Source organism: Trichoderma asperellum, chromosome 4 (genome assembly GCF_020647865.1).
Source record: "Trichoderma asperellum chromosome 4, complete sequence".
Taxonomy (NCBI): domain Eukaryota; kingdom Fungi; phylum Ascomycota; class Sordariomycetes; order Hypocreales; family Hypocreaceae; genus Trichoderma; species Trichoderma asperellum.
This window is the reverse complement of record NC_089418.1, coordinates 1,967,338-1,978,812: the sequence shown is the minus strand read 5'-3', so window position 1 is coordinate 1,978,812 and position 11,475 is coordinate 1,967,338. Positions and strand designations below refer to the sequence as shown.

The 11,475-nt window shown below is 51.0% G+C and overlaps 3 protein-coding genes across 3 annotated transcripts; 1 reads left to right on the top strand and 2 right to left on the bottom strand.

Annotated features, from left to right (window-relative positions):
• Positions 1-243: 243 nt before the first annotated feature.
• On the bottom strand, positions 244-2,586 carry IPS2 (Inositol-3-phosphate synthase isozyme 2). Its single transcript, XM_024900660.2, has 3 exons — positions 2,346-2,586; positions 797-2,263; positions 244-722 (listed from the first exon to the last, which is right to left on the bottom strand). The coding sequence occupies exons 2-3, from the start codon at positions 2,119-2,121 to the stop codon at positions 413-415; spliced, it is 1,635 nt and encodes a 544-aa protein (XP_024758718.2). The 5' UTR covers positions 2,122-2,263; positions 2,346-2,586; the 3' UTR covers positions 244-412.
• Positions 2,191-3,612, bottom strand: TrAFT101_007067 (uncharacterized protein; the record flags this gene model as incomplete). The annotated part of the gene is made up of 4 exons (XM_066127948.1): positions 2,191-2,263; positions 2,346-2,420; positions 2,709-2,772; positions 3,459-3,612. 4 exons carry the CDS (start codon positions 3,610-3,612, stop codon positions 2,191-2,193), a joined length of 366 nt encoding a protein of 121 aa, XP_065984061.1.
• A 2,877-nt stretch (positions 3,613-6,489) lies between these two features.
• Positions 6,490-10,531, top strand: TrAFT101_007066 (uncharacterized protein). The gene is made up of 3 exons (XM_024904223.2): positions 6,490-7,478; positions 7,537-7,644; positions 7,705-10,531. The coding sequence occupies exons 1-3, from the start codon at positions 7,364-7,366 to the stop codon at positions 9,864-9,866; spliced, it is 2,385 nt and encodes a 794-aa protein (XP_024758717.2). The 5' UTR covers positions 6,490-7,363; the 3' UTR covers positions 9,867-10,531.
• Positions 10,532-11,475: the final 944 nt, after the last annotated feature.

The window sequence follows — 11,475 nt, the reverse complement described above, 5'->3', positions numbered from 1 at the left end:
GAAGCTCCCCGCATTCAAACCCACCTCTGAAGCGTGTGTTTACAGCACAACGCCTTATACGCGCCCATATGCACAGCGAATAAATATTAGGATCTGCCGATGGACATTGGTGACACCTAGCAGATTCAATAAGATGATAAGAGCCCTATATGAAAATCAGATGCTCTTACTTGTAGCATTACGTTGATTTCACACTGCCAATGTATAAGCTCACAAAGCACATTTCCTGAAAGATCAACTGGTGGCAAAATCTATGTTATTGAATTGTCAACCAAGGCGTAGCCTAGGCCGTCGATTCTACCTGTTTTATAGCTATCTAGTGTATCCGGTAAAGACTGTCCAATGTTCCAATGTCCTCGCGCAATCTTCTGGGCTCAAAGAGCATCTCGTATGTCTGCAAGTCGGGGCCGACTTAGAAGAGCTTGTGCTCCAAAGTCATTTCAGACTCAGGCTCTAGACCAACGCAAGCGCGGAAGATGTTGGTCAATGCCGCACGTTGCTTAGCCAGAGCGTTCACAACGGGAGTGCCCGGAGGAGTCAAAGGAGCCTTGAGCATGTAGCTGAGGACGCTGAGGACGCTGTGGAACTGCTTGAACTCAGCAGTCTCGTGACCGTCATTAGAAGCAGCCTTCCACTGGATACGGGTCATCATCTCAGCAACCACCACGAGGTCAATAATCAGGGGCGAGGCCAGGAGAGAGTCCTCGCAGATGTTGAACAGTCTGTCAGCAGTTAGTATAATTGCATTTTGGTGAATGAGGCCACACTACAGGGCGTGTCTGAAAAGGAAACTTACGAGATGGTTTGGTGGCCACCGAGGAAGATCTCAGCGTAGTACTCATCGAGGGCACGCTTGTTGTCGCCGACAGCAGGCATGTACTTGATGACAACGCAGTGGTCAGGGTGCTCACCCTTCTTGTACAGAATGTTGTTGGCCTCAACCATGTCATCCACGACATTGGACTTGGAGATTTCCTTGGAGCGGAACTGCTTTTGAGAGCTCAAGTTCTTTCCGTCATTGTTACCAAGGTGGTTGTAGCTGGCAATGGAGGTCAACTTGATACCGGCATTGATAAGGAAATCCACCAGAGCGGACTTCATCTTGGTCTGGCCAGACTTGAAGTCGTCGCCACCGATGTAGGCATTGTGCTTCTCAGCAAGCTCAATAGCACCAGGAACAAAGGTGTTTTGGGGAGAGCCGTTGATGAAGGGGGCGCCCTCCAGGATACAGGCAACAGCAAAGATGGTGGAAGGAGAAACCTCCTCATGGCCCTGCTCAATAGCCTTAAGAAGGTTGTCGGCAGTGTCGTTGACTCCATCAATGAGGTCGGCGTATCGCTCAGTGTTGGCAGTCCACAGGACAATCACCTTGTCAAGGTTGTTGTTGGTCTTGAAGTCACGAATATCCTTTCGGAGGTGCTCGACATGAGCCATCGAGGCCTTGGAGCCCTCAATGACATTGTCAGCTCGGTCCTCCTGATTGGCGGCAATGAAGTCAGGGTAGTAGATGGAGGGGAGGGGAGTCAGCCCAGCCATCTCCTTCCTGACGTGAGCCTTCAGGGCAGGCTCCAGGACCTTGGCGCGATCCATGGCCTGAGCCAGGTTCATCGAGCTGATGTCCCAGCCGCCAATGACCAGGTCGTTGGGGTGGACCATGGGCAGGAGGTTGTGGAAGGGGATGTTGATCTCCTGGTTAGTCTTAGCATCAGTTCCAAGCTTGACGGTGGAGCTCATGACGACGGAGCCATAGTAGTTGGCCTCCTGAACGCCTTCCTTGGTATCCCACACAAGGTTGCGGCGGTTGGCAATGATACCCGCAGTGACGGTAGTACCATTGTTACCACCCCAGCCGACAAGCATCATGCCAACCTTGGGAACCTTGCGGTCGACCTTGAAGTCGTAGAGCGTTTCCTTAGGAGTCGCCACAAAGTTGCCATTGGCATCAGTCTCGATGCTGGTGGTACGATAAGTATACTTGGAGCGGATTTCCGACTCAGTATAATTGACATTGGGGGAGTTCACGACGAAGGTGCTCTGGGCAGCACCATTGGACGCCGTGTGGCCATTGGCATAGCCATTCCCGTTCGAGGAGCCCGTGCTATCTTCCGCGTGGGGGGCCATGTTGACGAATTGGCGGGACGCGGGAGTGTTTTTCTAGTTGAAGGGTTCTATTTCTCTAAATACGACCTTTTATTTGGAAAAGGTCGAGTCCGCTAACCCTCCAGAGGCAGAGCAGCGGGCTCCGGCGAACGGGTGGTGAATCCTGTGATTAAGGTCAGTCAATCTGCTTTTATTTCGCTTCTTCTTTCGATTTCTGTCCATTGTACAGCAGCGGCAATACATACGAGTTAAGGAGATTGGAAAACGTCTTGACGACTGGACGTGATCGAGGCTCTAATTCCTCGACCAACAGATTAAACCTGTAATAGGTGGGAGGGGTTTGTTGAGACAGAAACTAAGTAGTCAAGCAGTTCTTGCTGGATTGACACAGAAATTTCTGGGATTGAAAGATTCGGCTTGCTTGCACAGCGATTTTGAATTTATATTTTACGGTGAGGGAAGAAAAGGAGAAAAGAAGCTTCTGGCTGGTTGGGGAGACGGACGGTCTTTGTAGCTCGGCTTAATCTGGCTCTGCTCTTAGGACAACGTATGTGCAAGCGCTAAAAAGCGGCTAGCTCTAAGCCAAGTAGACCGATACTTTTTCGAACCTTTCGGATGGCTTGGGCCTAGGCCTCGCGCTGCAAGCGGTGAAAAACACCGCACGCTTGGGACCTGCAGGCACAAATCCATAATAACGTTGGGACCTTTTTTTGTTGTTCTCGCACCCGGATATGACGGGGCGGGCTGAGCGGATTTCGGGGCATGGGAACCTTCCACTCCGAGGTACCTGATGACTGACTTCAGGCTTTTACATTTTACATTAGACAATTAATAACAGCATTGTGAAATTGCAAACACCAATCCATCTCATACTATTCCGCAGAAAACGAAAGAAAGAATGGGGAGACGGGAAAAAAAAAAAAAAAAAAAAAAAAAAAAAAAAAGCCAAGTACCCCGTGGGAAAGCACTCAGTAGCGCTCAATCCCCCATATCCACAGCTGGGTGCATGTCCCTCTACTACCAAATAAGGGCACAATAGCTACCTGTTCTCCTCGCGATATGGCACAGGACGGCACACATCTCAGTTCCGAAGACCGCGCGTTTCCTTGCGCGTATGTACCTGCATTGGTGGTAGGCACCGATAAGCTGTCAAAAGCTGCTGCATCTTCTGTTGGCTCATCCTGCTGTCGTCAGCCGTTCTTGCGTGATGTAAAAGCAGATTGGTAGATACATGTGATCCATGTGGGGGCTTTAATACTACTCATTTCCCCAAAGTGGCATGCCGGCCGTTCTCTCAGCCATTGAGAGTTCTCAGGTCTATCTTTTACTCTCTGTATTTATTCATAATTGACACGTACCACAAGCACGAGGGCGGGTGAATTCGGTCTGAGCATGGAGAGCCATGCAGATGCAGACCTTGGTTGAGCCGGAAATCGCCAGCTTAGCTACGTGTTCGCTGACATCTTGCATTTGCCAATGGAGATCAGCGTCGACCGCTTTTCCTGACCGCATTTGTTGGGATCTTGGCTGCCAGGTATCGGGCCACTTAAACACCTCTACGTCGGCGCCAGAGAGGCACTCGTGCATTGAATGTAACCAGAGGCATTTTTCAGCAGCTAATGCTCTCTCTAACCCTACACCGTTCTTGTAAACGTGCCGATCACTCTCTCGGTAGCGAGCTGTATGCTGCCACCGGAGGGACCTGTGTAGCATGATAGCCCAGCCCAGTGTCAACTTTTTTTTTAATGTGTCGTAAGTGGGAATAGCTACTAACTACCTGGTACCTAGTAGGTAGGTACATGTATATAGCACTCCTTGATTTACTTGGCTTTGCATGCTGGTGGATGTATTTCACTTTATACACGTGTCTCAGAGGATTCGTTTCCGCAAAAGCATTCAAAATAGCAACACAAACCAAGGATTACGGCGATTGTACACATACAAAGTACTACTGCTGCTACATCCAGTTAAACGATATAAACACACGACTCAATTGCAACTTGATATCACAAATAATTGCATCTATTCTATTACGACTGTTCCATGCTGGTAATATATTGCCTACCCTATACATGTTTACTTTCTTGCATTTCCCCCCCCCTCCCCCCCCCATGGTAGTTATGTATAGGGTCAAGTGGAAAGGCTATGAGGTACCTGTTGTTTACGTGGTATTGGTGACAATACTGCTGCGAGTAAATTTGGCAACTTGATGCCGCGCAGAGTTGATCTTGCTGCATGGCATAGCGAACATCGCTGCCAGACAAGCCGTATTTCTGCCTCTATACGCAGCGCATCAACAACTCTCGCTTAGTGCATATAGTCGAGCACGTGCCTTAATATCCCGAAAAGAAGTATCTGCCCTGGCAATCAACTTTGAGAACAGCATCTGAAACCGAAACAGCCGGATCCAAACAATATGTCATGTCACAGATAGATGAAGGCGCAAAGTACTTGTAGGCTCAAGACTGTCATAGCACCCCCGGTCACCATGCCTCCGGGATATATGCCGTGATGTTACTTCAAAAAGGCACGGAATGCCCAGAGTAGCACCCAAATATTGCTAGTGCTACGCCGTACCTGTATTAGATATACACTGGATTAAGGGAGGGAGTAGTATCTCGTAATACGTGGCATCTGTTCGTCCAACAACGAATAGCCAAAACCCAGTACTTGGGCCTGTGTGATTTCACAAGGCAGATACCCAATGCCTTAACCACGGCCAACCATACGTGGATAGTCGTCCAAGCGGTCATATCTCTCGTCCTTCTTAAGAGGGAGCAAATGTCTTAAACTACTATAGAGTACAGACACGAGCCTGAAGGAATACCTATACGTGTACAAGCAATGTAAGCAGCGGCTGGGGCCTTGGATGTGACGCTGAACCTGCCAGGGCTGCTCGCGAACCCAACACCAAGATCAACTAGGATCTCCGCCGGCGGCAGCTCACTTCAGCAGGTGAACTACAACCTTAGCAAGCTTAGTCCTCATACCCCATACTCTTTCTCTTTGTGGAGGGACGATAAGCCGCAACTGAGCCGAACAGAGATGATGATCACCGATCCAAAGGCTAAAGAGGAAATGAGGACACAAGGACAGCGGTGATGTGCGGAGACTGCCGTACCGCACCGCGACTCCAGCCTCGCTGCTTTTTGCGCTTCCCAAGTAGGAATGGCAAAGATTATGCGCTGTAGAACCGAGACTGCGCCGACATTTTGCTCATGCGCGATGGAACCAACAGCCTCTCTTTTTGTCGCAGGGCCGAGGGCTTTACTGGCCACTGCATTGCTCACGCCCGTCCTTCGGCTGAGACATTGTGCTGCTGCCCACGTGCCGCTTCTATTCTCTGCGGTCTGCGGCATGGTTCTCTCAACGAAGTCGAGGGGCGCTTATTGGGGAGATTTATAGCAAAAGGCTGAGTAAGTGACGTCCAATGGTTCCGACGCCAGAGCGATGCTACGGAGCATGGAACTGTTCTAGGGGTGTTCGACCCGCTACATGTGTCAATTACTGCCTACCTTATGTATGATCATGAGCACCTGGCAATCAATTTCCTGAGGTAGCGCTATTGGCGACTGCTAGCATGCGCATAGTGCTACCGCTAGTGCTACCAGCGCTGGCACAATCTCTCTCACCAGCCACTGAGGCCGCTGACCCTCCCCCAAAAAAGGGATCCTCCCAACGCCTCCCCCAGCTGCCCCCCCTTATCAGTGGACAGGGTCGCATCAAGGAGGGCCCTGCAAGGTACGCGGCCCAAAAGAGCGACTCACAGTGGCGCTACTGCGGGCCTCATTTACCCAGCTGTCCCTCTTCCAGCGAGACCTCCGGCTTGGTGCGCTCTTTGTTACAGCTTGCGCGCATCACGAGGTGGGAATCTTCATGTCGACCAAAATGAGCCTGCTTGGCTAACGGGTGGAGATGGTGTTTAGCACTTCTGATACACACCTAGTGGGAGAGCTAAAACCGAAAATCAAGCAGGCCTTTGCTGCCCAAGGCCGCGCTGCGGGATCGGTGGAATCTGCAACAAAGTGCCTTTAGACTTAATTGGACACCGGCCTGCCAGGCTTGATAGTGATTGCTGGCCAGACAATAAAGGGAGTGGATATTGAGACGATGAAAATACGGCTAGAGCCTGATTTTTCGCCTGCTTCCCTGTCAAGGGAGCGGCTTTAAGCTAGTTGTACAACCATACTGGGCTGTATGCGTTGCGGGCGACGCCATCCAGGGCTGCGATCTTCCGACAAGTGATGAATGCAATTCAGGATATCGCATGCCTGTGCTTTGTGCTCGTGCGCCGTGACACAGACACGCAGTTGACTGATTTGCTATATCTAGGCATCCATCATCCGGTAGTTGCTTTGGCGCAGGAGATGTGTGTGCATAACCTCGACGCCTGCTTCTTCCTCCTCCTCCAGCCGCGTTCTTGTCTCGCCTCGTATTCCATTCGAATCTCGTGTCTGTTTCTGTCCAAGGCACCCGGACGGCTCGTACATAGAAGGACTAGAAAAAAAAAGGTGAATTCCACACCGCAATCACCGCAACGTTTAGCCACGGCACTGCGAGGCTGCAGCGACAGGGGTTCGCGACCTGATCGCAATTAGCTTATGCACCAAAGGGACCTGGCCAGTGACAGGGACCAGGGACCGTCTAGTCAGGGGTCTGCCCACCCCAGCAACACTTTTCCGCGACCTCCACAACTCGAGACACTATGCGCAACATCACCGTTTGCAGGTAGCCGTTCCTCCAAAAGCTTGCGACTCTATTCCCCCTTCTATCTTTCTTTCCTTCTCGCCAATTCATCCTCCTAGCATAGTAGGCGAGGCTTCAAGCGTCGACCAACGCAGGAACCGTCCGGCGCGGGCTTGACAGCTTTGAACGGATCCTGGTTCCCGCTGTCACACTCTACCGGAACAAAATAAGCTTGCTGGAATAGACTGCTGGCAGCTCCTCGCAACGAGGCTGTGCTTTGGCGGCTCCAAACCTGTGGCTCGAAGGATTTATGCACAGACAAAGAAAACACCTGAAGACGGCAGAAACAGGCGGCGTCGTGTGCCGGCTTTTGCCCAAATACTTATCGATTTTACCATTTTAAATAGTCTGGTTTCCAACCATACCGTCTCGGCGAGACACGACAACCACCGCTCGTGATTGCGTTGTAGCGCGTGTCGATGCCAACATATCCGATGTTTTCCTTCGTGCTGGAATAACACTTGAACTACTACACGGAAGAACAGTTCACAGTTCCACAGGACGCTGCTTCGCCGTCATGCAGGGACTGAGAGAGTCGGCTTTCCTGCCGACGATCAAATGTTCGTCATGCGGCTTGCAGGTCGAGATCTCCCTGATGGGAGAGCACGTGTGTTCTGGGCCGGCCGTCGAATGTAAGAGATATTTATGCGTATTGGCGATTAGTTACCTTGGCTAACATTTGACTTCCAGTATCACCACCTCCCGATAGCAACGATAAGTTTGACGATCCGCTCCCCAGGCCGCTGCAGACAGACAAGCTAGGCCGTATGCCTAGTCCGGTTGACATAGGCGCAGCAAGTGCGACTCCCTATATATCTCACCACTCTCCGAGATGAATCATATGCTAATATGGCGCAGATAAAGCGTACATGGTACCGGCACCGTTGACGCCGGTGAGCCAATACGGGGGATCGCGCAGCGTTTCTCCAATGACGCCAAACAGACCATCCTTTGCTGATCAAGCGAGAGACTTCTTCTCATTTGGCGGCGCCAAAATAGAGGAACCAACAAAGATACCCGAAAAGCCCCAGCAACCTGACATCAATGGGCACCGCAGCTCAAAAAGCATGGCTACCCCTGCCCCCACAAAGCCTCTTGGGTTCATGGAGCGTATGAATACCATTACCCCAGGCCCCTTTGACACTAACCAACGACCGTCAACTTCACATGGTGCCTTTCCAACAAGAAAGGAATCAGTAACCAAATTCGACGCCGTTTTGCTGGAAGAGCCTGGGCGAATCCCTGAGCGACCTGGCACAAGTCATTCCAACTTGTCCACAGGAAGCGGTAATAATATTCCGTCAACTCCGAAGCAGCCCCGGAAGAATGGATACGAAGGATTCGGGGCGCCGTCTGGGCGCCAGCTGGATCCCAACGCCATGGCGCCCCCGATGAGAGCTGAAACCTTTCCTAGGCCCTCACCAGGTGTAGGAGAAACCCCACGACGACCATCTTATGCGAGCCCAATGTCTCACAACCGAATGCCTTCCATGGGAGCTGCAGATGCAGAGCGACGGCCATCTTTGGGGCCTGATACATCGAGGCGCCCGCCACCACGTAAAAGCCTTATTCCTCAACATTTACCTACGGAGTCCCTCAACCTGGCCGCTGAATTCGGCTCCAGCAACCCCTATCATACGGCGTCTGATTCCTCATCCTCGGGGTATTCAACCTTTAGCAACCAGAGCCAAACCACCTCACAGACGAGCCCGGCAAGATCACAGCCACGTAACAGCATCCCCGACGCGCTTAGAGTAAGGGCTATGCCTGGTGGACTACAGACGGCCGCAGAGAAGCCGCGGCCTGCAGATCTTCGACTCGACCCAGCAGCTGATATTCCGCTTCCTGCTCGGTCTCCGGTACCGCGATCGCCATACCTCATACCCGAGGGAGAAGAAGAGCGTTATGACCCAGCTATCCAACCTGGCATTGGTCAACCAGCGTTTAAGCCATACAGGGCGTTTAGCCCAGCCCCGGAACCAAAGTCTGAGCCTGAGCCCGAGCCCGAGCTAGACTTGGGACCTAGAAACGAAAGCTCTCCGAGGCAGTCTCCAAGGCAAACTCTTCCTGCACAGACTCCTCCTAGACATTTTACTCCTAGACAGTCTACCCCAAGACAGTCTACTCCACTACAGCCCTCTTCTAGACGGTCAATTCCCATGCAACCCTCTCCCAGGCAGTCAACTCCAGTGCAGCCCTCTCCGAGGCAGTCAACTCCTCGACAATCACCTCCGAGAGAATCATCTTTGAGACAATCTCAATCTGCACCGAAAGAATCTCCTCGCAAGTCATCTAGAGACCTCAAAGGATCAAAGGACCTCAAGCTTCCGTCCCGAGGCGACTGCAAGGCTTGTGGAGAGCCCATTACCGGAAAAAGTGTTTCGTCCGCCGATGGGAGATTGACTGGAAGATACCACAAGGCTTGCTTTGTCTGCACCACTTGCTCGAACCCATTTACTTCTGCCGAGTTTTACGTTTTGGATGATAAGCCTTACTGCGAGCAGCACTACCACAAGCTGAATGGCAGCTTGTGTGGAAGCTGTGGGGTCGGTATCGAAGGGCAATTTGTTGAAGATGAGTCTCGTGTCAAGCATCACGTAGGATGCTTCTGCTGCCTTGATTGCGGCGTGCCGCTTTCTGACGGCTACTTTGAAGTCGATGGCAAGGCCTATTGCGAGCGAGATGCCGTGAGAAGGACACGGCCGCCACCGCCTGCTCCTTACCCCCGAGGTCCAGGCAGAGGCGGATACGGAGGTCCGGGTCCACGACCTTACGGCGGACCACCTGGACCACCTGGTCGAATGGGCCCAGGAGGACCGGGACCTCGACCGGGCTACGGTCCTCCTGGCCTGCCGAGAGGACCAGGACCGTATGGTGGGCCCCCACCAGGCCGACTCGGACCCGGCATGGGACCCGGCATGGGACCCGGCATGAGGCCTGGCATGGGACCAGGCATGGGACCCGGTTTGGGCCCACTACCCAAGATGAACAAGAGGATGACGCGCCTGGGCATGATGTAAAAATGCACACAGCCTTCATCCATCTTATCGTATAATAATGTCTTAATACCACCATTATCTTTGTTCACTTGCTCTGCAGCGCAGAGCTGAACATATCGTTAGGCATACCGTACACTTTTAACGTCCTTCCTCCTCATTTGAGAGTTTTGGACAAATACATCACCTTTTGGTTTTGGTTTTATATACCCATTTTCTTTTCTTTTACTTTCCTATACTTCGCCGGCGATATACCCATCACCGGCTGGGCTTGTTTGGTGGATATACGCAATATATCTCTTTTGTTTTTATCCAGATCATGTTACGAATGAATCCGATCCCATGTGTGTTTAGTTATATTTATGTATAGTCCTCATCATAGATGGCGTTTCTCACCCCCCCTGGTATGTACCTGATTGGATGGCTCTTTGTGAGTTAATGGACGGCTGCTGTGTTTACTGGTAGCACGAGAGGAAGATAATGCATGCTTGCTTTTGTTACTATATAATTCAAGGCATCTCGCCACGCTTTAATACTATATTGTCTTTTTTGGAGCATATGTTGGTCTATGAGTGTTGGGAATGTTGTTGTAAAGAGCTACATTTACATTTTGTTGAAGGTTAATGAGATCGTCTAATGCGATTGCGGCAATGATGAAGGACGCCATTTCGATGTAAAGTTCAAGGCGCTTGCAAAAATTCAAGCCTCAGTACTCCATACTTAGCCCCTAGCTATTTGCAGATCAAAAGACGGGGCTAATCGATGAGAATACAAATCGAAACAAAAAGAAAACTTAATCGACACAATTTTACTTTAATGGTGTGTGTGATGTCACTGGAATGCTTTATATCATTGTCGAGATCTTCTGCGCACGTGTTGCGCGGGTGGTGTTTTAGATGCTGCCACTTAACAATAGGTTTGATCGTGTCGCAGCCTTGGGAATGTGTAGATTTGACTCTGGATGAGTACCTACTAATATGCGTACTGTGCTATGTATTCCCCCTAGTAGTAGAATCTCCTCGACAGCCACCAAGAGGAACAGGACTAGGAGGGAATAAGAAAGGGGGGATGGCGAGCTGCATCAACGGTAATTTGCTGCGATCTGGCTACCACTTGAACTGCCCGCTGTGGCTGGCTTACTTGCAGTTCAATAGCGTTCGGGCTAATAATCTGACGCTTGTTCAGAAATGCGTCTGGTTATTATTAGGTACTACCTAGGTAGATTAGTACTAGTAGCCTCTTCTTCTACATAGTACGTCAAGCACGTTTCTTCTCATGCCACATCTGGCATTTTGTCGAAGCAGCTCCTAGGTTCCAGCGGCACGTGGGGAATGGAAATCTCCAGACTCAACTGGCCATGTCTTTTTTTTTGCCTTTCTCACGGAGTGAAGGCCAAGGCTGAAGATGGACAGCGACGGATTCGCCACACAGTGAAGGTTTACCTGGCTCGGCCGTGGGGCTCTGTCCATCCTCACGCCCCTTTTGAAGAAGGTGAAGAAGGTGCTCTGCATTGCACATCAGCCTCCATTGAATTTAGAAACGCCTTGTCGTCGTGTCCTTCTTGTTCAAGCTTCACATGTCTGTTTGTTTTGTTACTGATCTTCAGGAGTCGACCCTCCCTTTGAAACTTACA

What these genes read in the sequence shown, in the direction of transcription:
- TrAFT101_007066 (XM_024904223.2), top strand. Translation starts at nt 7,364, where the DNA reads ATGCAGGGACTGAGAGAGTCGGCTTTCCTGCCGACGATCAAATGTTCG. An exon ending in TTCTGGGCCGGCCGTCGAAT is followed by an intron (nt 7,479 to 7,536) that starts GTAAGAGATATT and finishes TTTGACTTCCAG; the next exon opens with TATCACCACCTCCCGATAGC. An exon ending in GGTTGACATAGGCGCAGCAA is followed by an intron (nt 7,645 to 7,704) that starts GTGCGACTCCCT and finishes AATATGGCGCAG; the next exon opens with ATAAAGCGTACATGGTACCG.
- IPS2 (XM_024900660.2), bottom strand. Translation starts at nt 2,121, where the DNA reads ATGGCCCCCCACGCGGAAGATAGCACGGGCTCCTCGAACGGGAATGGC. An exon ending in GGTGGCCACCAAACCATCTC is followed by an intron (nt 723 to 796) that starts GTAAGTTTCCTT and finishes AACTGCTGACAG; the next exon opens with ACTGTTCAACATCTGCGAGG.